Below are 27,776 nucleotides of genomic sequence, written 5' to 3' on the forward strand. Positions count from 1 at the left end.
GAATCGGTAAAATGTTTGTTCAGGAGCGGCGGAGGAGACCCCGACAGGGAGAGGAAGGCAAGAAGTGAATGACTGCCAGCGGAATAAGTCGGCAACACCGCCCAGTCGGCGGACATTTACCACGTCGGGCACGTACTCAGGCTTTTAAATGTAGAGGTGTAACCAAGTGCGCACCGTTATTTATTTAGAGTGGGGGGACTTTTCATTGGCAGAGATGGAAAGTGTGCAGGCTGTCGCTGAGGATGGCGCGTCGGATGGAGGCGCGACCAAGTTAATGAAGAAGCCCAGCGGACTGTCTGTCGCCCGGGGGACTCCAGCGGATGATGGCGGTGGACATTTGGCACCCTCCCGCGTAGATGCGAAGAACGGGAATAGCCTCTCTCATTCCGCCTCTGCCGTGGGATCTAGTGCGTCAAACCGAGCCGTGGCGTCTAATGGCCGGGGCTCATCCAACAACTCCAGCTCTCTCCTGTTGAGACGGAGGCGCTTGAAGAGGAACCTCTCCGCCGCAGCTGCAGCCACCGCCACCTCAGCTGTCACCGCCGCCTGCGGCGCCAAGATGAACTCGGCCCTGTCCTCTGCGTCTTTACACACTCGGAGCCTGGACAGGAAGACTCTGCTGAAGCACCGACAGAACATGCAGCTGCAGCCCGCGGATCGCGAGTGGGTGAGAGCAGATCTCCACCGGGGCTCCATACATGTCCACGACAGACTGACGCCCTCATATCCCAGACCGGTCCTTTGCACTATGGACACGACAGCCGGCGAGGTGGCGCTCCGTCTGAGTAAACTCTGCAGTAAGTCGAGCTCCGTCATGCGCATTTTTTGTAAAGATAACCCCAAGACTGACCAAAATGGCAACTGCAATGTGAAGTACGAATATAATGATAACCCATGCAAGGTGAACGAAGACTCAAGTATGAAATGCAACCACCTGACTCCCCTGGAATCCACAGAATTAAGGGGCCCTCCGAGTGACAGGTTGAGACTGCTGCTCATGGAGAATGCAGATGAGAGGCAAAAGCAACAGGACGTTGATGGAAAACTTTTCACCCCCGAATCAGAGTCACAAGACAACATAGCCTGCTCGCTGTCAGATTTAAATTCTAACTCTAACATGGATACCCCCAATGACGATGACTCAGAGCACAGGAATGGTGTGGACAGCTATGGATTAAATTCTGGCTCAGATGTGGAGAGCAGCGCGTTTGATGACCTGAGCTCCGGGGCCCGGCTCAGCGAGCACAGGGACTCCCTCAGTGATGACATGGTCCTGGGCACGGAGGCATCCATCCTCAGTCCCTCGTTCGATAGCGCCACAGAGGGCCACGACATGTACGGCAGCTCCTCGGACGAACTGGAGCTGGACTGTCCTGCGTCCAGCTCGAGCCTGGAGCCCATCTCCCAACATCACACCAATGGAATCGGTGCTGTCACTGCCAGCTACAAGCAGTGCAACATGGAACACTTAAACAACATGGCAAACAATATGGACCCAGAGAGCAGACTCAGTCCAAACAGTCTGGGCAGCCTGCCGCCCAGCAGCAGTGGCGGCTCGTTGTCGAGAGCCTGTACTACAGGTAATACACCTGACATCCAAGATCCGGACTGTGGCCAAAGTGCTCTAAAATCAGCAGGTCACAAAGGAGATTCCTGTGACTCCAGCCCCACGCTGTATGTTCAGCTGCATGGCGAGGCTGTCAGGAGGCTTAGCCCAGATGAGAGGCCTCTGCAGATTCAGAATGACTTTCTCTTTAAGCTTGGATTTAAGGACCCGTGGAGAGTTCAAGAGGAAGGCCTTAACACAGAAATTGGCTCCTTGTTGCGTTTCTATGCAGGTAAGTTCAATGATGCGCTCAGATATGATCTCATTGTCTCGTGATCATGTTTCTGCTCTTTCAGGGATGTGTTGAGGCCTTGCCCTGTGGCACACTGGAGATTTCGGACTGTGATCTTTAGGTTGTGGTGTTTGTAACAGGTCATCAACCTGTATCGCTCAATGAGGCAGGTGCATTCATGCAGGTGTACATCATGACAGAGCACTAATGAAGCAAAGTGACTATTTATTTCCTGAGACAGGAGGGTAATGCATGTTTCTCAGTTTGAACAGTGTCCAGCTCTGGGTGCGGGAAGTTAGTAGCATAAGCTCAGAGTTTGCAGGACTGACAAGAACACGCCCACATGTTGCTGATATTACTGTCACACATTGTTTGCAAATGCTGTCAGGTGAGGTGAGTGCAGCACAAGAGCTTTGCTGATAACTGTGGCAGCATATTCAGAGGGTTAGTCTTAAAATTCTAGCCTAAGCATGCTTTCCATCATGTTCAGGTTTAACTGTATGGTGGTCTGAGTGGGTCACAGTGAGGTCATGGTCCGAAGGCTGCAGGTTTGCCAGATCTACCTTTACCTCTCGAGCGTCCTTTAAATTATCAGGTCTTTTTTGTTTTATTTTGTTTCTTCCAGTCGGGATTGTCTTTGTTGGATCGTAGCGGCACACTGTGCTCCCATGGACACGCATGACATCGCCACAAAGCCATCACCACAACTTATGGTGCTCAGACATGGGGCCCTTTCCGGCTTTTGCCCCATTATCATCCTAATGAAAAGGCTGAATGCCTTTGTGGTTGGATGGAGAGTAGGGGTGGGAGCGGTATGGCTTGGAGGACCATAAACCCTCTCTGTGGACCCAGTGAATTCTGGTCATTGAGATGCTGCACAGTGCCTGTCCTATTGGCATCCAGCGTGGCTACTGTCACACTAACTAACTGCCTGCCAAGCTGGGTTAACGTGCTCCTCCAAAGCTCAGGAAGCCCTTTTCTTCACCACACCACTGCCTCCACCACTGCCGCTGGTGAGGACAGTTGAGGATAAACCGTTTTTGGGGTCCGTAGTATGGACAAGAGAGGCACTAACACTCTCTGGCTTCCTGTCCTGAGAGGCTGCTGAACTAGAGGTCACTCAATGCGAAGCTGCAAATGGTCACATGTGCTCCGGTTTACAGTCACATGCCTTTCATGACCTATCGTGCTCTTGAATCCTGGCTCGCTTGAGGTAGAATGATTTCATTTAGATAGCATCATATGGCAGGCTGCATGAGCGTGCACGCTGGGGCTCATGTGGATGGATGTGCATTTAGAAAAAAAAAAAAACACCCAACTGAATCCTTGACGAGCCTGTGCAGTCAGCTGAGCTCAACCAGCAGCAGCAGCAGCAGCCGCTAAAGTATCCCTGATGCCCCTCCGAGGGCGACGCCTCCACATCCCATGTGAGACAGCTTAACTGTGGTCACCTGAGCTCCCTCTCCAGCCGCCGCCCCCCCCCCACAGCCAATAACACCATACAACACCCAGGCTGCAGTCTGCACAAAAGGCCTAATTCTCCTCCAGCCACACAGATGCATTCACTGTAAAGAGAGAGGCGATGCTCTTGCGACATGGCCCGCTGTAATGCTGTTTCCTTGCGTGATGGAAGCATGTGAGGAATGTACGCTGGCTCGTCTAGAATGTCAGGCACGTCTGCTGAGGAGGAAGTGGAGCGGGTGGGGGGGTGGGGTGGGGTGGGGTGGGGTGTACAAGGGGGGATGCCGTGCTGACACATGTTGAACTGACTGACTGGTTGTCCGGCTCAGATAGTGGAGATAGGGCCGGTCACAGCTGACTTGCTGGCCGACTCTCAGGCGCAGCTGCCACAACTGTAGACCTCAGTCCCACTGAGGGCCTTTTTGTCTGCATTGCTTGTGCATGCAGAGTGGCCTTTGATACAGGAAGTCCAGTATCTAAACTCTCTTTTATTATTCAGTCGCTCAGTAAGAGCACTGTGCAACTTTAATGCAAGATATGACATAGATATTAAGCGTATGACTGTGCTGGGTCTTTAATAAGAGCGACGGATGAGGTGTTCAGCCCTCAGCGTGATGAGGGAAGCAGAGGAGGATGATGGGAAGAGGCTGTTAAGTTGAGGAGTTGCCATGGTGCGTCTTGCCAGATCCTCTGGACAATGCAGAGGCCAGTTTGACTTTGAAGGGTTCAGGTCATGCTTTGAGTGCACAGGCTCTGCAGTGGCCAGATGAGAGAACTCACTTTGCCCTGCTACACACACACACACACACACACACACACACACACACACATACACACATGCACATGTACAGAAGTCCGCCTAGATCAAAGGGCCGCTGTCCTCTTTGGCAGGCTGACGAGTGATCCTTTCAGAACTGCCCACACAGGAGCCTCTTGTAATGCCGAGCCAGCTTTATTAGAGTTTTGAGTACAAGGGTAAAGAGTTTTTTTTTTTTTTTTTTAATAAAAAAAATAAAAAATACACAGACTCATGCAATCAATACATCCACACTCTGTTGCTGAGAGGCCCGAGATGCCATAGCTTTAAATAAAAAGTACACTTCCTCAAGAGAGGTTGTTAAACAGGTTTTTCTAACCCTACGTTTGAGCGTGGCTGAACAATTAATTGAAATATTATCGCAGTGAGGCCAAGTGCAGTATCCTACTCGCAGGAGCTGCACGTTTATGATAAAGGCAAAACGTCTCACGTTGTGCCGTTATATATGAAGCATTGTGCTGCTGCAGAGATGGCCCAGCTTGCAAATCATATTGTGCAGACAGACTCACATAAAAATCGTGACTCCTATCACAAATTGTCAGAATAATTGTAATATATCCATATGTTTCGCATGTTGTTCGACCCTACACTTGGAGGCATAGGCCTGATTTAATTGCCCGCTCAGGTAGAAGTATTGGGTTCAGCTCAGTGGTGCTCAGTTAATAGGGCTTCTGCTCTGAGGACAGGAGATCCTCAGCCCAGCAGGTAATGAAGCCACCCCCTGCCTGGGTGTCTCTGGTCCCTTACCCAGAGGTAGTAGTGTTTATGTGTCTGTGTAAACTCGCAAGAAAAGGAAATGGCATACTGAACCCTAACACACACTGGCACAGGGTTTCCCTGGAGGCGGAGGGCCCGCAGTTCTTAACCAAACCAAAGCAGCACACTAAATTATTTAGATTCATTAGGCTACTCAGCTCTGCAAACACTCTCATCCATGCACTTCAGCATACCCACTGCGTTTTAGTGAGCTTTCTACTTACCCTATTAAAGTTGAGATGCTTGCTTTTTTAAAAGCAGTTTCTTGTAAATCCAAAGTGGTGTCAAGATTTGGCCTGCTTTACGAGCGAAATTAATGACCACTGGCATACACTGGCCTAGAAACTATCAAGGTATTAATTCCTCCAGGTTTATGGCTCAGGCTGCTGTGAAACAAAGTCGGGCTCGATAACAGTTTCAACATGCTGCACCCAATTTTCAGGTAATAATCCCTTGTTGTTTTCTCAGTGTCTGCCAGCAAGGTGAACTTGGCGAGAAGGATTGTTCGTGCGGGACTAATGAAAGCGGAGATTTCTAATTGAATGCTGCAGATAATGGCTCCGCTTTTGCAAAACAAAAGTGTACCTGCTTACACGTTTTTATAGCTTTGCACTTCCATAGAAGAAAAAGGTTAAGTTTGTCATTTCACAGAAAGTTGTGATTTCTTGCTTTCTCAAAATAGCATTGTGAGGTGGGCGCCCCATTTTTATTGCGTGTTTTTAATATAAAGTGTTCTCTGCAATAATTCTCACAGCAAATTTTGATTCCATGCTCGTTGCCTTGCTGTTATTGAGGTGCTTATTTACAAAATTCAAATAATAATATACTATTTTATTGCTTTGGGGCCCGGTTACAACTGGAAGGCTAACATTGCACAGATTCTGCATCTTTGTCATCGCTTGGTTTAACTCTACAACCTCTTTAAATGACAGATATCATCTTTTTAAGGATCAAAACAGTGTGTTAATATGAGGCTTAGATGGTTAAGTATCCTTTAAATGTGGACTTAGTGTGTTTACGCTTCCTTTTTCACTTCCTGCTTGGTTTTTTTTTTTTTTAGAGATTTTCTTTCGATTCTTCTGCTTCTCCAATTTAATTTTTGGTCATATTCAGCAGACGTGGACCCCATGACTGTCAGCGGAGTTGAAAATAGATAAACACAATATCAGTCTTTCTGGCGTTTACTCCAAAGTTTTAATCAATATTAGAAGCAATAAAAAAAAGCCCTCAACTTCGAGCGGGTGCGTGAAAAAATGGAAGCGTGTAGACTCAAGATGGTAACAGAACAGTGATGGTTCAGTGTGTCTAAAAGCTCGGAGGAGTCTCGGTTGGGGCCTGCGTCTTTCCACTCTAACCTCAGGCCCTTCTCTGAGGAGGCAGCGGCTGCTGACGTGATGACTTAAAGGACTCTGCAGGGTTTAAAGGCTTAATGAAGCTCCCAGCTTTCTCCAGCGGGCTGTGGCAGCTATTAAGCAGAGCAGCGCTCTCTCTGTCTTGTCCGTGCCACGTCGCTCTCTGCGTACAGTCAACACGCCAGCTTGCTCCCACGCTCACACTTGCATCTCTATGAAAACATTTTCAAAGGCAGAAGGAGACCAGTCTGCACCGATTTTATCATTGTGTTTTTGTTTTTTTTGTTTTTTTTTATCATCGGCCACCGGTTATCCTGATAACAATATGAGAAATCCCTCATGGTGATTTAGTTTGAATGAATTTTGCTATTCAAATGATGCATTACTGGTCAGTGGGGATTTGTGAATCGCACCATTCCAGCGTCGCTCAAATGGATAAAATATGGCTTTGATTACCAAAACTGCATCATCTCCATGTATGCAAACACTCCTGCCTCAGCCTATTGCACATCCATGGCCTGGCCTGACAGCTAATGGTCTTTCTAAATGGCCTATTGCTGAGTCATTATGTAATTGTGTAATCAGATTTCACACGTTCCAGAGCTCAAATCCAGTACGCATGTGTCGGTGTGTGCTGAGGTTTTCGCGTTCACCGGCAGTGTATGCATGTGCCCAAGATACATATGAAAAAAAAAAAAAAATCAACGAATAGATTTATGTATTTCACGTCTCTTCACGTGCGAGCCACACGTGTAGAAGTGGTCTTAAATGAAATGCTGGCCGCACAGCCTCAGCGTGGAGCTGGATGTGCGGATCTCCGATGGTTCACACGTGTGTGTCTACTGAGGCAGACACGGAGAGGATGACGGTGTCAGCTTGTAGCAGTTAAAGCCAAGGGAACTGTTTTCCGTCTAATATAGATTGCCTTCTTGGCTGACATCCTCCCACCCTCCTCTCGCGCCGAATCTTCCTCCCTCTCTCAATTTCTCTCATGATCGATCCCCCTCCCTTCCCTCTCGCTATCTTTCCTTGCATCTCCTCCTCCCTCACACCATCTGACAGTTTCCATTTATCTTCCCGTATCTCTTCATCTCTCCCCAGCTTATTGCTCGCCTTTAAAAAATGTTAATAAAAGGCTCAGGTAAGTATTTTTTGTAAGTTTTTAAATCGCCCGTTCTCACCGTCTCTGAGTGAACGTGCGTGCTTGCTTTGGTGTTCAGACCGTGCCGCCCGTGGAAGTGAAAGCAGTGAAAGAGACAGAGGGGCACGCTATTAAGATTCTCATTGTGGTGAGCAGCGAAATGTAGGCTGAACAATGTCATGCTGATATGTCACTCCTGTCTGCCTGCTGGCACATTCTGAGATAGGGAAGTGGGGAGGGGGGCAGGGAAGGGCAGCGGCGTTTCCTGCCTTATGGGAGCAGCCCGGCCCCTCGGCTGTCTGTCAGACTGCCCGTGCCGAATGCTCCCCGGAAACCTCGGAGGGTTGTGGAGTAGGTGGTGTTCTCCACTAGCAGGGGCAGTAAAAAAGGTCTTCCCTTCAGCGGGGTCATGGAGTAAGGCTGACTGTCCCCCGAGTGGAACACCAGCCCCTGCCCCGACCGCATGCGTGAGGGGGGTGGCGGGTGTGGGGGGGGGGGGGATTAGAGGCAGGCCAGCAGGGGCTCGCTCTCCACAGCTTTGATCAGCAGCAGCACGGCCTAATACCAGGCAACATCTGCAACCCTCAGCATTAAAGAGGCCCAAAAATTCCGATTAGGGAGCGCAGGGCCTGCTTGCCTGTTAGTGTGCAGGACAGAACTGTGTCAGTTCCTGGACGGGAGGTTTTTAAATACCACCGCTTCAGTGGCGCTCGCACTGATCTGTCTTACAAAGCCGCGGTCTCTGGAGAGGTTCTTTTGAATTATGTTTGAAAGTTCAATTTGTTAGCGCTCCATTTTCTTTAACACACATTTAGTATTTAAGAAAGGATGCACTGGGTTTGTTTTTGGGTCACCTGTCCTCGTGCATCGCGGAAACAGACTAACCGTCCCCAAATCTTTGTTTGTGTCCTCTGGACGCAGCTAGATCAGTTGTGTTTGGGTGGAGCTGAGCTGTCTGTGGACTCTGCTCGAACAGTTGTTGATATGAAATGACCTAGTTTAAAGTTCATCTCTATCAAAAAATGCTGAAGCACAGGAATGATACTTCCTCATTGGCAAGTTTGTCTTGGGGAGAGGGAGGGAGAGGCTTTGAAAGCGGGCGGAAGGACGCAGCTCCAGCTCCAGAGATGTGCAGGAGCAACTTTACAAAGTGCTCAGTTACCACACTTTGATCCTGGAGGCACATCCACAGCACATCAGTCTTGTAGATACTGCACTTCCAGTGTTTTACTACCTTTTCAGCAGTACTTCCGCTGAGTCACCAGGTACACCTGTGCAGTCTAATGTACTACAGTAGACCTGTGGTGCTGTATTGGCAGTGTTTAAAGAGCTAATCAGTTCATCTGCAGTGCATAAGTAATACACACTTCATGTCAGCTCATTGTTTTGGTTTTCCAACCCATGACTTTCCCACCACAGCAGGCAAAAACCCTCTGTACGCTACCTGCCAGTGAACATAGTGGAGAATTTAGCAGCTGAGAGCAAGATATTTCCCACAGGAGTTAGGAAAACACAGAGCCAGAAACAGAGTGAATGCTGGGATTAAGCTTCATCAGGTGGCCAGAAGCACAACTCCCAGTGAATGCTGATGCTGCCCCGTACCTGCTGGATGTGTAAATAGAAAACTGTTTGCCAGAAGGTAAGACAGGTCAGCCCAAAGTGTTCATTTGTCAGTCACGGCTTGTTTTCACCGAACTCACAATCAGTGGCCTCACAATCAGGACTGGAAGGTTTAAAGTATCACACATAAAAACATAGAAGAACCTTTCTGAAAGTTCTTTTATTACAAATGGATCACTACGACCGATGTGTTAATGTGTAAGCAGCCTTTATTGTTGCTTGTCAGATGGGAGCTCATTTTATCTGCTTTATCGGCTGCTGGTTAGTTTAATCTATAACAATGTACCATATTATTTCTCTTGAATATGAAGTGAATGAATGCAAATACTCAGGTGCGAGTACCTAAAAGTTCTTTATTATTAATATTCTCTAGAAGCTGAACAAATGTCCCAAAACCAAACATTACAAGCTTAATAAACAGGATTTCTGCAGGATTATTGTACTGGGTTATATTGCATTGCACAGGTGTACCTCTTACACTGAAGGGCCAGTAAGTGCTGAGACAGGTGAAACTAGAAGTCCATTTTCCAGTGCAGAGAGACTTGGGGGAGACATCTCCGCACGTGCCCGTCTCAGTCATTAACATGGCAACTTGCTTGCGTGTTGCTGTTAGCTGTGCAGTTTGATTATCACCCAGACCCTGGGAAAGGAAAAAAGGCAGAGCTGTCACCTGCTGCACCAGGGAGCCGCCTCTCACTTTCTCTGCCATGTCCTTCACCTTTGCACTGATTGTATTTTCTGTTGCACGTGCCCACTCTTTGCCGGCGAGTCTTATTTTGTCTGTAGTTCCTGTTTCATTTGTGGCGTCTGTCTCGTAAACGCTGTTATCTTGACACTACCCAGCTTCCCAGTCCCTCCGCTTAAAGACTTCCCCTCTTTAGCTCTTTTTTTTTTTTTTCTCACTATCCCTCTCACTCTCTCACTGCCCTCACATCCCCGGGCACCCCCTCACCACCCCCTCACCACCCTCCTCTCTCTCAGTGCCACTGTGTTCACATGGCCCCTGCATGTGACATGAAGCTGAGCCAAAACACCCCGGATGCCCGTTTCAGCCCTCCGCTGTTCCAGACCTTGTTAAATTTTAAACAAAACAAAAGAAAAGGAAAGGGGGGAGGGGGGTGAGAAACAGAAAAGTGAGCACGTGGGACCAGGGGAATGTGCAACAACATCACAATCTCATTCATTCACTCGTTGCTGTCCCCATCGCTCTCTCTCTCTCTCTCTCGCTCCCCCTTCACCTTCACTCTTCCTGTGTGAAAGCCTCCCTCTCTGTCTCTCTCTCTCCTTTCTCTCTGCTCCTGAGCTGGACTGATTGTAGCTTTAACCACAGATCTGGGGTCTGATTACTTTGTGGCCTGTCCTTCTGTGGGATTAGAGAACAACTGACTCTGTAGCTGCTGTCTTCACGGACAACCTCCTTCTCAGTGACCACAAGGCTGCTGCTGCCCATCAGATGCATCCTTGATACGGAAAAGGAGAAATGCTGCACTAGAAATAACACCAGCGCTGTTATTTACCTTTTATTATTGCTTGTATAACTTCTCTTTTCAAGACCGAAGGCAGGCCACAGCTTTTAACACAAAGTGTCTCAGACCATCTTGGATGCCTGCAACATCCCGGTGGCTCGCCGCCAGCTTTAGCGAAGCTACAAGAGTCCTTCATAGCTTCTGATAATGAATGGCATTAGAGGTTAAGTACAAACAATAACAGCGATGTGCCTATCTGTGTGTCAGTGGTCTACCCTCAGGGAAAATCTCGGAAACTGAAAGTGGCCCGACTGCCTTTCACTGTGGATTAGCGGTTAATAATTACAATCAGCGCTACAAATTATGTCATTGTCGCCAGGCGCTGCTCCCATAAAGACAGTTTCCTGGCATCATGCATAATGCATTATGATGGATGAGACGCTGGAATCAGCTGGGCCAAATTTGTTGGCAAACTGCAACAAACGGCGCGCGTTGTTCCAGAGTCGCTGTTTTTTGTTACTTACAGCAATTAAGTCACTTTCAATTGAGCTAACTGATTAAAGTCGCTGCGGCTTCCTCCTGCAGTAAACGGTTAAAAAGTGTGTCAGCTTTGGTGTATTTGTCATATCAGATGTGTCAAATACTTCACTTTCAGATCCGTGTTGTTGAGCAAAACAAGTTCAGACAGGAGCCTGGAGCAGACTGCGGTTTTCGGTCCGTGCGGCAGAATATTCATCCCACCAATCTCACACACACACACACACACACACATCCTTATGATATTACAGTACAGTATGCTGCTCTGGTATTCACCCTGTCTCTTGCTCACTCCACTGCTATTCTCGTACTGTATCCATGAAAATGTTGCTGCCGCCTACTTAAATCTGCTTTTCTCTACTCAGGAATCTGTCTACTCTGTTGATTGCTAGCACATGCTCAGTGCACACACAGGACATAAAATCACATCTGCTCACTTGGAGCTTGTCATCCTTTCAAAACACGGACTGGTTTATCTTCTGGAAACACGTGAATTTGTACTTGCACGGTCGGTTGTGTGTTACCGTGCAACTAATTCCACTATATAATGAATGTATATTTAAAGCCGATTAGCATTTTTGTTTTGTGCACATACGCAGGGAAAAAAAAAGGGGCAATTGTCACAGATTCGTAACATCACAACCGTCATCGTAACATGAAGAATGAGGAGACACCGACGCAGTGTGAATCCCCTCAGAACTGACGCTTGAATCCCTCTGAGTTTTCAGTGTCAGCGGTCTTTACACCCATGTAATGCACACTTAAAACTCATAAATTAGCAAGTAGGTTATTTATGCGATGCTGAATATCGTTAAATGTCATAGCAGCCGCCTCACCCAGCGCCGCGACACAAGGGATCCACCTGATTATCTTTTAGCAGTTTTGCTCTTTTGTGACCTTTTAAATGTCCTCCTCCTAATGGACACACGTGCCGGCCTTCAGGCTGGAAAAGTCTCCCTTATTGCCTCCGTTTTGGAGTTTCAAAAAGAAGATCAACCGTTGAGTTTCGTTACTTAAAATTTTAATTTGGAAATTAAATTTTAATTGAATTAGTATTGGTGGAGTGCCTTGCTGAAATGCAGAAGGTAATTCAGGTCACAGTTTTTACTTCCCAGTCAGGTATAACTTCATTAGCATAGCTGCTTCTGGTGACTCCACTGTGCTTATAACATACTGGGCTCTTGTTCAGCTGTGGATGCTGGGAAATTGTAAAGCTCATTGTCCCCAGTATATGAGTATTATGGGCTTGTTCCCTCTTATGTGATTGTGGACATTGTTTCTGAACAGCTTCAGTGGTCTGTCAGGTTTACTAAAAGAGAATTTATGATGCTGGTACTGACGAGGAGACACTCCAGGAAGCACAAGGCAATACTGACCATGATGATGATCTTGTTAAAGAGGGCCGTGAGAATGACGAGGAGAGGAAGAGTGAGGGATTGAGAGCGGCGAGTTCAGAATGTAAAATGTCCCCGCTCCGTTTCTGTCAACGACAGGCATTATTAATGCAGTGGTACAAATGAACAGGGAAACCCAGGGCGACAAACAGGCGGGAGTCCCTGCAAGCTAATTAATCACTGACATGCACATAAACACAGTCAAACGCACGCACACACTCGCATAAACTGGCGCTTATGCGTGCGCACTCCGCCACATTCAGCTGTAACCTTTTTGCGCGACATCAAACCTTCACTGGCTCGCCAATTAGTGTTCTCATCTCGCCTCTTTAGCCTCGGTATCAGAGGGAGGTGTTGTCAGCTCGCTCCTCTATCACGACTCTCCCTTCATGCCCGGCTCTCACGTTTCACCCTCCCCTGATGCACTTCCCAGGGGGGTTGAATGCGAGGTGGGTAAGCCTAAACCTCTGCGTCTGGGAAGGGGGTTATTGTACTGGTGCTTAAGATGACAATGCCTCTCTCCCCTCTCTTTCTCGCTTTCTTTAAGCCCTCCATACAGCACAAGGCGCTGCACTTTTATCAAGGCTATATAGAGTGCTGCAGAGACAGGCTGCTGCTGTATACAGGCCATTAGCAACTGCTGAGTGACAGAATGCGGAGGCTGAAGTGACACAGTGCTGATGAGCAACCGGTGTCCTGAATTATGAGATAATATGCGTGTTTGAGAAACTTCTCACACGATGTGGGTAAATCTTTAAAAAAAAATGCGTGCAGCATTATAATCACCCTTTTCTGATCTCGCCAGTCGGATGGTTTTATCCATTTCTTCTTCCTGCTGTGGCAGAATGTATAATATTTGCTCAAACTAGAGAAGGGTAGACTATTTTCACTGGAGTTTAATCATTGTTTTCTACATTAATTGACTAATCAGAACAAAAAAAAATGGTGAAAAATGCCAGTCACTGTGTCCCAGACATGAGGTGATGTCTCAGTGTTACAGTGATTTAACAAATCATCACATTTCAGAGGCTGGAACCAACATGTTTGGTATGTCTCAACCTAGTTTACAAACGAATTTTAGTTTACTTGTCTTGACAAGTGGTAGTCAATGTGAAAACGGTTGAATTTCCATGGTCTGGTGAAATAACCCTTGGGACATCACCAGGGTTGTGTTGTCTTTGGCGTTGAGTCAACAACGTTATAAAAGGCTGCATTACATGTATTAATGCATCTTCACAAGCTGGAGCTGTGGGCTTTGATAGATATGGGAATTTACCAGGCAGGAAGTCTAATGCTATCAGGTTGCATTATGGGTAGAACGGGATAGAGCAGTTTGGAACTCGATCCGTTGGAGGAACTGAAAGTGAAGATATCTGGGCCTATTCTTTTCTCACAAGTGCTCCAGCTTAATGGGAATGAAAACAAGAACGATGCTCAGCATAAATGAGCTCATAGTGGAGATACATTGCATATGTCTCAGTTGGTACCTTTTCAAAAGCTCCACCGGGCAGAAAGCGAACACAGTATTGTGAGACATTGTCGGTTGGCGTCTTAGATTTGCCTTAATCGCGTCTCCACTACGTGCTGCGGCCCGCCTCTGTGCCATTGTGCATGCATTGCCTGATTATGTGTCCTCATGAGCTGGTGAGAGAGCTGTAGGACTGACGGCGAGTGCTGCATCATTCATGAGTGTGTGCCACCCTGTGCCTGGGCTGCAGTGACCCGTAGCTGTCAACAGCGTATCCTTGAGCGTGATGGCACAGGCTGTGCCGAGGACACACTGCAGGGACCGCTGGCATGTGCAGGGCTGTGGGTGGGGCCAGGGCATGGGTGCGCCAGTCCGGGGCCGCGAGAGGAAGCTCCGAGCGCAGAGGAGGCCTGAACAGGTCTATAATATTAATGCACTACATTATCTGTCGCTTTCTGGAAGTTCTCGTTTCACTTCTCTTCCTCTTTGGGCAGGCCAGAGAGAATTATCAGCAACCCTGAGCCTCCGTGCGCTGCCTGAGGACAGTTAAGCAGGATGGGCCCCGTGCTGACATATTTCAGAAGAGGGCTGGGGCTCTGTGGTGTGAAGGAAGAGAGGTCAGGTCGTGAGTAAGCTGAGCTAGAAATGGTGATTCCTTGCCAGGGCCGACACATAAAACCACTTCCAATTTAAATCTGAGCAGAAGAAAGTGGGCAGAGGAGAGTTAGAGTGTGGATGACGGCCGGAGATATTGAAGCCTGACATTATATACTTTCAGGAGGACGATAAGTAGGAAAAACAATACATTTCACTTCAGCTGAGACCTTCTTTGCCCTCAGAAACATTAAAATATGCACACATAATTGAAACCTTACCGGTCATAACCTGTGAGTGTGTGTGTGTGTGTGTGCGCACAAGCAAGACAGAGACGCGTTACATAACTGCATAACGCTGGCCCTCCTGCCAGTTTACTATCACACAACATTAACTCAGTTCACACGTGTGCAGGCTCGCTTCATCTTGTGTGTGAAAGCGCAGCCTCCCATTTGTTTCTCACGCATTCATGACCTGCTGGTAATTCATTATTCCCCATCATGGAATAGCCGTCCTCTTCCACCCTGATGAACACGGTTATCATGCATTTTAAGTCAATCTACATGAAACAGCGTTACATAAACACTGGCAGGGCTTGACGGAGACTCCATCGGACCTTTTTGCTGGCAAGATTTTAGATGCTCGCCGGAAGTGAGAGAGACATCAGAGCTGTTAACCTTAAGGAAAGGGAAGAGCATGATCATTGCTTTAAGTTAGCCTTGCTCTGTGTGATGCTATCTATTGTTAGCTTGCTTGTTTCCCCGTCCTCAGTAAGTAGACCTTACCACTTCTCTTGTAGCATCTATGCTGATGAACAAATGCCTTTGTTGTGTTTAAAGGCTGTAGGACTGCGTGGATTGTATTGTGAAGATGCAAAATGGTTCTGAGATCCCAGGTTCCCTTAATTAACTGACGCACTGTGCAACGTGTCACTGCCTGCTGTGCTCAAATTCTGAGAAAACAACTAATAATTAGGTGTTCTAAGTATTTAAAGGTAATTTTTACCTGACAGAAATGAAACGGCATAAAACAAGATTTATATTGTAATTGTTTCACAAAGATATTCTCTTCCTAATTACATGCTTATGTGACGTATAAGCACGTGCACTAATGATGTACCATCTCTTGTCGTCTGAAGTCCAGTATGTGCATGAGTCATTTCCTGTGTGTCCCTTTCGCATGTGTACACCATTTGAATCCAGCGTGGCGATGGTGGACCCTGCTGCTGATAGCATAATCTACTATATATAGAGGTAAATAATAAGCGTGAATAAATTTAATGGCTGTAACTGAATATGTGAAAGCCAGACATAGTATCAATCATTGGGTTTGATTTGATGGGAATTTTAAGGATTTCAACTTTAAGCACGCCTTCAGGTTAGCCAGATTTATTTGGGAGAGAAACGAAGTCAAATTAACACCCGAGCTGTCGGTTTTATTCGTCCATCAAAGTTCACAGACTGCCTTCTTGGCTCATCTTTGACCTGCTGTGTACGCTGTGACTGTGCATTCACACAGATTACATACATTATCATAATTGGAGAAAATGATGGCCTGTAATTATCATTTAGTTTATGTTCATGCATGATTTGATACAATTAAAAATATTTGATTTTGTCAGCGCAGGAGGGTGTAGTGTCTGGGGGAGAGGGTTTTGTTTTGTGGCTGGTCTTAATATACATTTACAACCCCAATTCCAAAAAAGTTCGACGCTGTGTAAAATCAATAAATGACAACGGAAAGCAATCATTTGCAGACAAACGACCTGTTCCCGATGAACCTGTTTACCTGTGGAAGGTTCCAAACAGGTGTTTTTGGAGTCTTTTGTTGCTCCTGTCCCAACTTGTCTGAAACATGTTGCTGCATCAAATTCAGAACAAGCAGATATTTACAAAAATGAATGACACTGATGAGGTCAAACGTTAAATATTTTGTCTTCGTACTGTTTTTAATTGAGTATGTGTAAAAAAAAAAAGATCAAATTATCACATTCTACTTTATATGCTTTACACAGTGTCCTTATGTTTTTTGGAATCAGGGTTTTACAGCTGACTTGAGATCTGCTCACCTCGCCTTACAGCTCGTTCCTCTCGTCAGTCTCCCTGCCTGAGGTGACAGGATATGCCTGCAGCCAATTCCTTTTCTGTCTGTTTATCCATGTATTTATGTGTGTGTACAGGATTTTTTTTTCCTTTTCTCCACCTTTGCCATCCCTGTATGGCCTCATCTTATTTCCTCATTTCTTTCCTTCCTATGCACCTCTCTCTCTCTGTCCATCCCGCTCTCTCTCTTGCCCCGCTCCTGTCTCCCCCAGCGTTGCTCCCAGTATTCACGCATGTACTGCATCACGATCTCCTATATGGACCCTCATTTTTCTTTGCTTTTATTTATGTATTTTATATACAGACTCACCCACCAAAACACTAAATAATTCATTTGGGAGCACTGTACACTTTCACAGCCTCACAGTCACACTCACATTTAAACCCATATATTCAATTAATTTCTTATGCACACACACACACACACACACACACACACACACACACACACACGCACACATGCATACACAAGCGCACACAGGCACACATATATTGTATGCATGAGCAAACGCAGACGCTTTTGTCCATTATGGTGACAACATTTGCATTCGCTCACACACAAACAGGGGTGAAAACAATCCCCAGAGCTCGTGTGTTTGTGTGTGTGTGTGTGTGTGTGTGTGTGTGTGTGTGTGTGTGTGTGTGTGTGTGTGCTCTGAACTAGCTGATCAGTGGGCTTGTGTTTTCCAATGTAAGGTTTCGTAACACACACTCATTACATAACAGCAGCAGGAGTGGAGCTGGGAAGAGGGGGAGAGAGCAGAGAGGGAGCACACATCTACTGTATGTACGTCAGCATCCAAGCCTTCCTCTGACAGAGGGAATCACTGGGGGAAATCTTCTTTTTTCACACACCTGCCATTCGAAGCATCCATAACGTACGAAGCATCCATAACGTACGAAGCATCCCCTCCGTCCGCTGCATATGGGTCTATTTATAGTGGGTATTGATTGAATTACATGATGAAGCATGTTCTTAGTGCAGCGGGTGGTGTGAAGGACGGTGCAGCTGATGGAAAATGCTGTTATTTCTTTCACTTAAGGGCACATAAGTCATTCATTTAAAAATTCATAGCTGCACAACGTGATTTATTAACCTTTTACGGGGGCGCTCTCTCTTATTGTAGTTCCTCATTCCAGCTGTCAGGCGCGAGTTATGATTGCACATTTACACATCGTTTGCATCTGTTTCTGCTTCTGCCCATAAACGCAGATTTGCATCAGGTTAATGTGAGTCGATCTGTGAAGAGCTGAAGTGTAGTGGGCATTTTCTGCTGTGCATGGAGAAAATGTTGGAAATTAAAAATGCAGAAGTGCAACCGAGTGTGCAAGTGGGTCAAGAAAAAAGTGGAAAAAAAAAAAAAGGAAAAGATAATTCAGCATTACAGAGCACACTACAAATCCTCCCTCAAGTCGTCCCCATGTCGTAATGCATCCCCACACTGCCCCCGCAGGTGGTGGATGGTAATGCGTTGACCTGATAACTGGAGTTGTACAATGCCTTTAATAGCAGAGGGCTGTTTAGTTCCCTTCTCCCCAGGGGCAAAGGGTAATAATGGTTTGATGGGGAAGATATTGCAGGCTGTGACCTCATTTGGATTCAGGATGTGTTTCACTGGACTGAGAGAGGAGGTTTTGTGTTGTGTCTGTGTGTACGCGTGTGTGTGTGTTTCTGTCTGATTGTGTCCTTCCTGATGACACGCTTAAGAGAGATGAGCTATCACAATTTGAGGGCATCCATCAAACTATTAATTATCCACTCCGCCCTCTCTCCGGGGATGGAGGGGCATCTCATGGTCATCTGCGCCCCAGCAACATATTTTCCCTGAGCCCCTTGTCTCGTTGGCCCCGCTCGCTAATGCTGCATCACCCGCCGAGAGGGGGGGGGCGGACAAGGGGAGGGAAAGAAAAGAAGACGAAACGTCACCTCGACCGAGCTGTTTAGGCTGAAGGATGTTCAGTGTCTGACAATAGACAGGAGCACAAAGCAGTGTCACTCAGCTTTTCCTAGAGGGATCGGAGGCACTCTCTTGAGAACAAAAAAAGTAAATGCACACACACACACACACACACAGACACACACACAGACACACAGACAGCTGATCTCCTATCATGAATTATGTGCTAGATGTTGTTTTAATACATTCCAGACAATTAATATTCTGTAGTGTAACACCCCCCCTTTTTCAAAATCCCGTACATTCACAGGCATGTGTCTGAACCCATCTACAATGCGTACCAGTTTAATCACGTTTAATTGTTTTATTAATTAAAGAGATAATGAAAGCAAGCTGCAACATGGATGATTAAATAAATACTCATCCAGCTAATCAACTGCATGTGGTGCTGTCCAAACACTGTAGAGTTTACAGCTGTTTATCGGGATTTTACTGTTGACTGCACTCTTGAGTTGAGTTTGCGTTATTATGCTGTACATATTCTACAAATCAACGGCAGTCGGGTCAAGGTTATTTTGTCTGAATACTGCAAAACAGCAAAGTAAAACCCAGAAAGTCGGCCAGCAGAATAATCTAAAGTTTTGAAAAAAGAGATAGCTTCTTGTGTGCAAGCAGTGACTATTGATGCTTTAGATTATAGCCACATTTCTCCTGCTGATGTCAATCAATAAAGCACCTTTGGACAAGACTAGAACGATAAATGCCACTCAAACAAGACTAAGAGTCCAGAGGCTCTTTGAGTATTTAGCTCGTTGTGCTCGTTTAGCTTGTTGTGTTGAGACATTTTACTCAAAGCCACAGATGTCAACCTCATTGTGACGATACAGGAAGTCATAAATGGATGAAATTTCATGGCCGCCCATGCAATGGTTGACCAAGGGCCGAAGTGGTGAACCAGCTGAACAGAATGACGCTGCCATCCTTAAAGTCGTGCTGTTCTAGCGTGGCTTAAAAGAACCTGTGTTTGATGTTTTGACTGCTGAACGCTGTGTTGGACTCTTTGCCTCCCTGACAGTCAAAATATTAAAAGCCCTCAACAAAATGCTGCATCTGTGCTTTTTAAAAAGTGAGGAGAACTCCGCAAACACAGCATAATTATGCTGAACATGATTCAAAGTAAGGGCATATATAGGGATGTGCAAACACTGTGCTGCACGGTGATAATGCATGAACATCTCACTTATTTCCCATGCAAACACGTACCTCATCTTCTTATCACTTTTACACAAAGGACAGCTTGACACATTTCACACATCAACACCTCCTCGGTCCCGGAGGGGGAGGCAGCCCCTGCTATCTCTATCTCTATGGACCGTTTGGATGAGAACATCTGGGATCTTTTAAAGTGGATGTTTGTAGGATTAAGAAGCTCCTAATTAAGGATCACTCATCTCAGAAACTGTGAAACTTTTGGGGTTTTAAACGGCCTTCCACCAAAATCTGCGCTCTGTGTTTTTTCTCCACCCGCACGTTCACAGTTCAACACGTGCATCATTGCGAAAGGTGCAGAGAGGGAGAGCGTAGTGCCAAGAAAGATGTGGAGCACGGAGGCGAGTGCAGCGAGCAGCCCATCACCCGCGATGGCCTTTGCCACCTTCCGGCGAGGCTCGTCGACTGCTGCCTGAGCAGGCAGTTGGCTTAACACGGCCTGTCGCTTTGGATCGGAGTAATCACCTCACAGAGAATGAGGGAGAGAGAGGGAGGAGAGGTGGAGAAACAAATAAAGAGGTGGAGCGATTTGGAGGCATAGCAGATCAGATGTGGGCAGCGCATACTTCCCTCGCCTGCAAACACACCTTTAAGGAGATGCGTTTTGACGTCGCGTGTGCGCATGTGTGTGTGTGTTTTGTAACAGAAGGACAGTGCAGCTATTTGTGTCGCAGAGTAACAGCTGGCATCGCTCTGTCTTCCACCAAGTTCTACACCCCGTCTTCCCCCAACTTTCCTCAACTCTGCCTCGCTCTCTATGAGTCAATAACTCTGTCCTATATGCATTTTTTACACATGCGTCCTAATAGTGAGATGCTTCAGTGGAGATATATTTCAAAAGAAGCAGAAAAAAAAGGATGCTGTAGATACAGGAGCCCGGTGTAGGCTTAGAAGCATTTATGTTTTAAGTCCCAGAGTCTTGCCATCCGGTACATCACATCTGTCACCGCCTATAGAATAAACAAGTGTGTGTGTGTACGCATGCTTGTGCTCCGCTGTGACTTATGTGGGTCATCGATGCCCTACGGTACGGCATGCCCAGTCCTGCAGTGGAGGTGTGCTGATGTCGGCTTGCATTTAGCGGGGCAGGATGATTAACCAGGGATGTGTCCTTGTTATTACTGAGAAGAGCCAGAAGAAAGAAGTGTTGATCTGTTAAGTGGGAGATGGATGGAGAGAGGTCGGCCTTGGGTGCTGATCGCTAACTGTGATGGATAACGAGGGCAGCAGGGCGTCTGGGAGGCAGCTTTGTAGCCTGTCAGTGGAAACTACTGACATTAAGCAACCAGGAGTCGTTTTTTTGATGCGGTTGACTTGGAAAATGCACCGTGTATATGTTATAAATACATACTGTATCAATATTCAGAGTTGAGCTTGAAGCTGTTAACACATCTGCATGCTCATTCTGCATCTATAATATGTGTTTCACAGGCTCAAAGTCCTGGGCTGAGCTGAAAATGCACAGTGCCAGTGTGCGTAAGATAAACCTGTCACAGCAGTAAATAGTTTCTAGGATGTATCATCTTGAAAGTTTCCCTCTCAATGCAAATGATCGTAGTTTATCAGTAGGAAGCAAAGCTCATTGTGGCATGAATTCAAATAAGTTGCCTTTGCATGCGAACGCTTGCTCTGAAGATAAGACGTGATGTGTTTAAAGGCCACATCAGTGCAGCTAGAAATGCTGCATCTTCAAGTATTATGGCGCCACAATCTAGAATCTACACAGGAACAAACCAGTCCTTCAAATATGAACTGAAATCTGGACGCTCGTACACTTGATCTACCGAGAGTGTTAAATACTGTAGAATGTGTTTGATTTGATTTATTGTTTGTCTTTAATATCTAGACCAAGGAGTCCCTGCAAAGCTGCCTTCAGTGGATTGAATAGTGAAATAAATTCAGCTTTCAGCTTGTCATGTTTCATGATGTGAACGCACCTTTTACAGCGGGTTCTAATTTTGAGCTCATGTATTTTTGGCGATGGGGCTCCCTGTTTGTTTACATTTGAGTCACTGATTGTGCCTTGAAGTTTCTACAGGAATAGCGAATAGGGAAGCACTCTTTTCCTGAGCACGGGGAAAAGGAAGGAAGCCATCTCCAGTAAAACACACACACACACACACTGTAGTACTCCTGCTCCCACATACAGTAGGTCTAGGAATAGACTATGACTTCTGCACACACCCACCTTGCAGGACCTGTCTGTTATTTTTAAACTCAAATCTTATGCATCACCCAGATAGATTATGGGATGACCACCATGACTAATATCATTGCTGCTCATAATATTTCTGGTGTAGGTGGCCTGTGCTCCATGTATTTGCAATTTAGCGACTGTCTCTTATAATTTCCTTCCCCTTCTGGAGGGCGACCAAGAGCTCCTGCTTTCCTCTGGCCCACCCCCGTAAACAGGATGCTCACGTGGGAGTCCCACCCATCTCCCTGCTTCCTCCGTCGTGCATTCCCATGGCCAGACTGCAACGCTTGCCTCCATCCGAGCCGTCCCACGTCCACGTGAGACGGTTGTAAAACGGCAAAGAGGCTCTCAAACTTCTCTCATCACAAAAGCAGCCCACTCAATCTGTCTGTATTGTTCTCCCTCTGCACTGTTCTGGTCCATCAACATTTGGGGGGGGGGGGGGGGGCAATTAGATGGATGCACATATGGAGATGGTTAATCACTGTCACTGTGTCAGTGTGTGCATGTCAGCAAGGGGAAGAGTAGGAGGAGGAGTAGGGTGCGTGTGTTTGTGCATATGCTTGTGTGGGAGAGAGCACATTCCAACAAAGGGCCTAAAAATAGTAGGAGTATGCCCATGTGACATATTGAGGCTAAAAGCTTGTGAATAATTTGTCTAATGCAACACATACCCCCCTTCCTAAGCTCAGTCATGAAAATATGCGCCTGCCGGTTACCTCGGCCAGCTGGCGAAGTTGAAAGGGGGTAACCCGTCTGTTCGAGTCGCACCGCTCAGTTTGCCTCTCTGTTAGCGAGATAGCACGTGGACTTGAATGAAATTCGGTGGACGATGGCTCTAACCTGGATTTTAAGATTTAGGTGAACCACGCTGCGTTCATTTTCCAATTCTTTTCTTTAGGTTTGGAGCAGATACTAGAGCTGCGTTAATTGATTAGTTGTCAACTATTCTGATAATTGATTAATTGAGACGTTTTTTTCAGGAAAAAAGGTCAAAATTCTTTGATTCCAACCTCAGAAAATGTGAACATTTTCTAGTTTCTTCACTCCTCTGCGACAGTAAACTGAATATCTTTGGGTTGTGGACAAAACAAAACATTTGAGGATGCCGTCATGGGCTCTGGGAAGGACCATGTTTATCACTATTTTCTGACATTTTATCGATCAAACGACTAATCGATTGGTTGAGAAAATAATCCACAGACTAAGTGACAAAGAAACTTCATGTGTTGTGTTTTTTTAGGGGCATGCTAGGTAATATTTTTTATCTTGTCTTCCTTATCTTTCCTTCTCCACGCTCCCAATTTAACTCACTTATCTAAACCACTTATTTGGAAGTGAAAATGAAAGCGGACACCTGTTACATTCGTCCGTCGTCTTGTAGAACTATTAGTGTGTACAGCTACGTGCCCTGGTTCAAATTAATAGCAGGAAATGGCCGGTCATTTAATAGCATTTCATGTGTAGTGAACAGTAATAATGACCCTTTGAAGAGAGATAAAACCTGCAGGTCACTTCGCTCCCCACACACACACTCTCTCATTTCTGGAGTGCAGTTGAATGAGTGCGGAGTTCAACAGTGGACGGGAGGGGGACAGAGGAGGGAGCGTCGGGAGGTGTTGGGTGCAGCTGAAGTAAGACAAAACAAAGTGATTTTCACATGTCTGATGCTCAGAAAGTGGCGGGAACTTTGACAGTTCAACAGATTCGCTCTTTGGTGGAGATGATGTTGATGGCTGTTCATGACCGTTTAAATGTCACGCCAACGATTTTGATATTTCCTCCTTAAAGTTGTAATTTGGAAATGCCACAATGATCATTCCACGCCTTTCTTGTGGGATTTGGTACAAACGACAATGTAAAGCTGGTTAGCTGAACATTTTTTTAGGTAAAACAGTGCACTTGCTAATCATGTACAGTAATACAAATGGAATTTCAGCTGAATTTTAAACACTAACCTGTAAGCACATCAAACGATTGAGTATTTGGACTATTACAGACGTCTTTCATGTCCTGATTGCTCATTAAAACATATTTATCTCCACCTTATGATTGCCAGCTTTTGATCACTGCTGTGAAGTCAAGGCAGACTGCCAGAGCACAGAGAGAAATTAGGAAAAATTGGTGTGCTTTTCTGTGACTTAAATTGCCCTAAACAGTGTATTATAGATAGCTTCACTGCTTTGTGCACAGTGTGAACTGCTTTTGCTATTGTAGGACCATATTTAAGTTGGCATTGCCTGGAGGCAGGTTTATAAATAGTCCTTCACTTAATGGAGTAAGACACATATCTTTTTTCCCCAGAACCACCCACTGCTGTTACAGCAGTTTAAACACAAATGGATTTTACTTTGGCTTTATTGTTTTGTTTTGTTTTTTTTCAAACTAGGAAGCACAATTTCTGGAGTTTGCCGTTCGTTATAGAATAAATATTAATGCAGCACAGCTGTGTTATGTTATGCATGTTGTTGGGAAGGCCCGACACGTGTGCCTCACGTGTGTGAGTTTGTAGCGTTCTCACTTATCCTCAGAAAATTGAATTATTAAGACTTCTGCGTCTGTGCACGTTGTACAGTTGTTCACAGGCTCGTGCTCTTATGTCTGCTTATGTATGACCGTCTCTGCTGTTGAAGCGGACCAAGACAGCTCTCCCTTGTAGTCAGACATGACTCATGATCAGCATTTAGCAATAGTGTGGTCATGTTACACACTCAGCATTTAGTCAAAGCAAATATCCATTGATTGTGCTGCGAACAGGAGATTAGCTTGTATCACGGAGGGATGGTCAGGGCTCAAAATGAACATTTCCGCTTGTATAAAACTCAGTATCTTGAAGAGGGTGAATTCAGTGGGGTGTATGCTAGTGACAGTCTTTGGAATAAAATATCTATGGACTGTCATGACCTCAGATTTGGCCACACCAGCCCAAGTAAGCAGACCTCTGATCAGAACGTTATTAAACTCTGCTGAGTGTGAGCAGTGAGCAGTACAGTAATCCACTGCGTTACAGTCGGCATGCGAAAGGCCTGAATTATTTAAAGCCATGAGACCGTGTGCAAGTTCGCACTTGCTTACCCTACTGACTCTTTCTTCCTCTCTTTAGCTCACCTCCACCGCCACCCTCCGCTACGGTCTGTGTGTTTGGAGTGAAGTGAAAAATGTGTGAAAGAGACAGTTCAAGATGGATGCAGCTAGTTTACAGTAGGCCACGGGATGTGAGACATTTTCGAAGGCCATCTGTCGCCTGGAAAGGAAAGCTTCTATGAATCTCGGCCGAATGGGAAAACAGTGAGGTTGAACATGCTGCGAGCAAAAAAAAAAAAAAACTTAAAGATAGAATGGGGAACCCGAAGGCCAGGCAGCTGGACTGATAGAGGAGAGACGATAGGGAGGGGAGGAGGACCGAGCAAGCCAGCCTGGGGAGGTTTTTTGCGGAGGTGGAGGTAGACAGAAAGCAGGTGGATGTTTAGACAGAACGATAAGACAGCCTGGCTGACACAACGCCTGATAAGCAGCCTGACTGTCAGGTTTGGCAGGCTGGCAGTGAAGCAGGGGAACAGTGCATGGAGGAGAGGTAGACAGATGGGCAGAACTGAATAAAGGCAGCTCAGAAATTGTAAGAGCATAATTTAGAAGAGGTGCACCTGGTATTGAATTTCAGACTCTATTAATGTAAAGCCGCGCTGAATGCAAGTCCAGACCATTCAATTGCGTGTGCAAAGCAGGACATCCAAGGCTGACAGTCGTGCCGAATGTGTTTAGATCTTGTGCTAACCCTGCTTTGTTGTGGTGAGATCCCTCCTGCTAAACGCTGCGGGTATATTTCTCATTTCGTGGCATCATTTATTAGGTAGGTAAACATTATATTAGCTTTTAGCCATGCTAGCAGCCGACCATAGGGAAATATCTCAACAACTATTGGCTGGATTGTTATGAAACTATGTACACACATGCATTTTCTCCAGAGGGTGACACCCACTGACTTTGGTGATCCCCTGGCTTTTCTATAACTGCATATAATCTCTCTTTTTCTGTTTCAGGGAAGCCCCAAAGCATCGAGAGCTCAGAGCGGGTCCAGCTATCAGGGACATACAACGTTCGGAAAGGGAAGCTCCAGCTGCCGGTCAACCGCTGGACCAGGCGGCAGGTCATCCTGTGCGGCACCTGCCTCATCGTCTCCTCTGTCAAGGAGAGCCAGACAGGGAAGATGCACATCCTGCCGCTCATTGGAGGAAAAGTACGTCTCAGTCACGCCACAGCAGGGCACTGCCGGCACCCAGTCACGTTTTATTTTTCTCATCCTGGTCTTTTATGGTGATGTTACTGTGCGTCGGTTATGCTTTGGATCATAAATTCACAGTGTCCTATCACCAGAGAGTGACCTGATAAAGTCTTATTTCTCTCTGCAAATGAAGTTTGCAGAGAGAAACCTTGATGACATTTCACCCTCAGCAACTGTTTGTCCTCCGGTGTGACCTCCAGCACGGCTTCCTGTACGTTTTTGCTCAAGGTTGGACAGAAATGGTGCTGGGCTGCTTTTTAATATTCAAAATGTTTCCAGCGCTCTGCAGGGGTGTTTTTGTCCATTTCTAATCTGGACTCAAGACATGCTGTAATGTTTTAGTGTAATGGAGCGCCGTAACATTCAAGCAGCCTCATTTCTCCCTGTACTTTTTCAAAGTGCCTCCCTGAAAAATGACCTTGATCCGTTTATTGGTTTATGGATCTGTGAATCTGCAGCGAATAAGCTCCAAGTGCTCTCCCGAAAGCCCTTTCTAGCCGTCTGCCTGACACACCCAGTTTATCAACATTTCACACACAGCACATGACCTCGAGTCAGCCATTCATCCAAACACAGCCTCTGCATGTGCCTGTGTGCGGCGAGTTGGTGCGTGCCAGTGTTCTATTCAAACACCATAACTAGTCAGCCACTCATTCACAGACCACGTGCTTGAGTGTGGGTGACTCTGCGTGTCTCAAAAAGCAATTTCACATACATCTACTCTGGCTCATAACCCGCACGTGTTCATTATATGATCATGCGTGCCTTATATATTTTCATGAGTGGGCTTCCGGTTCACTGGATTTGTCTACCCTGCAGCCATTAAGCTTATTTCCTACAACGGAAGCACTTAACATCTGTGGAGACATGTGTCAGCCACTCGTCTCTGTCCGTTTCATTTTCTGACTATAACGCTACAGACAGGTGAGCGGTCAGTATCTCACCCCTGTGTGTGTCCTGCTGCAGGTGGAGGAGGTGAAGAAGCACAATCACTGCTTGGCCTTCAGCTCGGCGGGGCCTCAGAGTCAAACCTACTACATCAGCTTTGACAGCTTCACGGAGCACCTGCGCTGGCACAGACACGCCGCCAAGGTACTGTGTGTGTGTGTGTGTGTGTGTGTGTGTGTGTGTGTCTGTGTCTGTGTGTGCATGAGAGTTTGAGAAAGAAAAAGGAGAACACAAGCATATGCTCCCAGGCGCTACTTACGGGTCAGCTGCGTTGTACTGTATATCAGAACATGCGTGACTGCAATTTGGAAGTATGAAAATGCAGCGCTGCACCCGCCACGATCCCACTGCCCGTTTGAGCTGAGCGGGGAGACAACTGCACATATTTCACTGCTGTCTGCTCTGTAGTATGTAACCTAAGTGTCTCTGGGTACACTCAGACACATAAACACCACTCATGGCCCTCTCTCCTTTCTCTCATTTGAACTCAAGTAGGCCATAGCCAGAAAACCTCTTTTCTAAATATTAACAGGGACACGCATGTCACCAGCACCCAGAGGGCCACTCAGAATAGAAGCCTGGATCGAGGCAGCACGTGCCCCAGTGACAACTGCTGAGCCTCCGCTCTGAACAGCT

At 46.3% G+C, this 27,776-nt stretch overlaps 1 protein-coding gene across 1 annotated transcript in view; it reads left to right on the plus strand.

Annotated features, from left to right (window-relative positions):
* The first annotated feature begins 17 nt into the window (after positions 1 to 17).
* phlpp1 (PH domain and leucine rich repeat protein phosphatase 1) overlaps positions 18 to 27,776 on the plus strand; it is a 42,155-nt gene continuing 14,396 nt past the window's right edge. Inside the window, exons 1-3 of the mRNA XM_076745258.1 lie at positions 18 to 1,838; positions 25,951 to 26,147; positions 27,159 to 27,284. Of these exons, the coding sequence (XP_076601373.1) occupies positions 215 to 1,838; positions 25,951 to 26,147; positions 27,159 to 27,284 (1,947 nt within the window). The 5' untranslated portion in view covers positions 18 to 214. The remainder of the gene's footprint in view (positions 1,839 to 25,950; positions 26,148 to 27,158; positions 27,285 to 27,776) is intronic.

Source organism: Chaetodon auriga, chromosome 12 (genome assembly GCF_051107435.1).
Source record: "Chaetodon auriga isolate fChaAug3 chromosome 12, fChaAug3.hap1, whole genome shotgun sequence".
NCBI lineage: Eukaryota > Metazoa > Chordata > Actinopteri > Chaetodontiformes > Chaetodontidae > Chaetodon > Chaetodon auriga.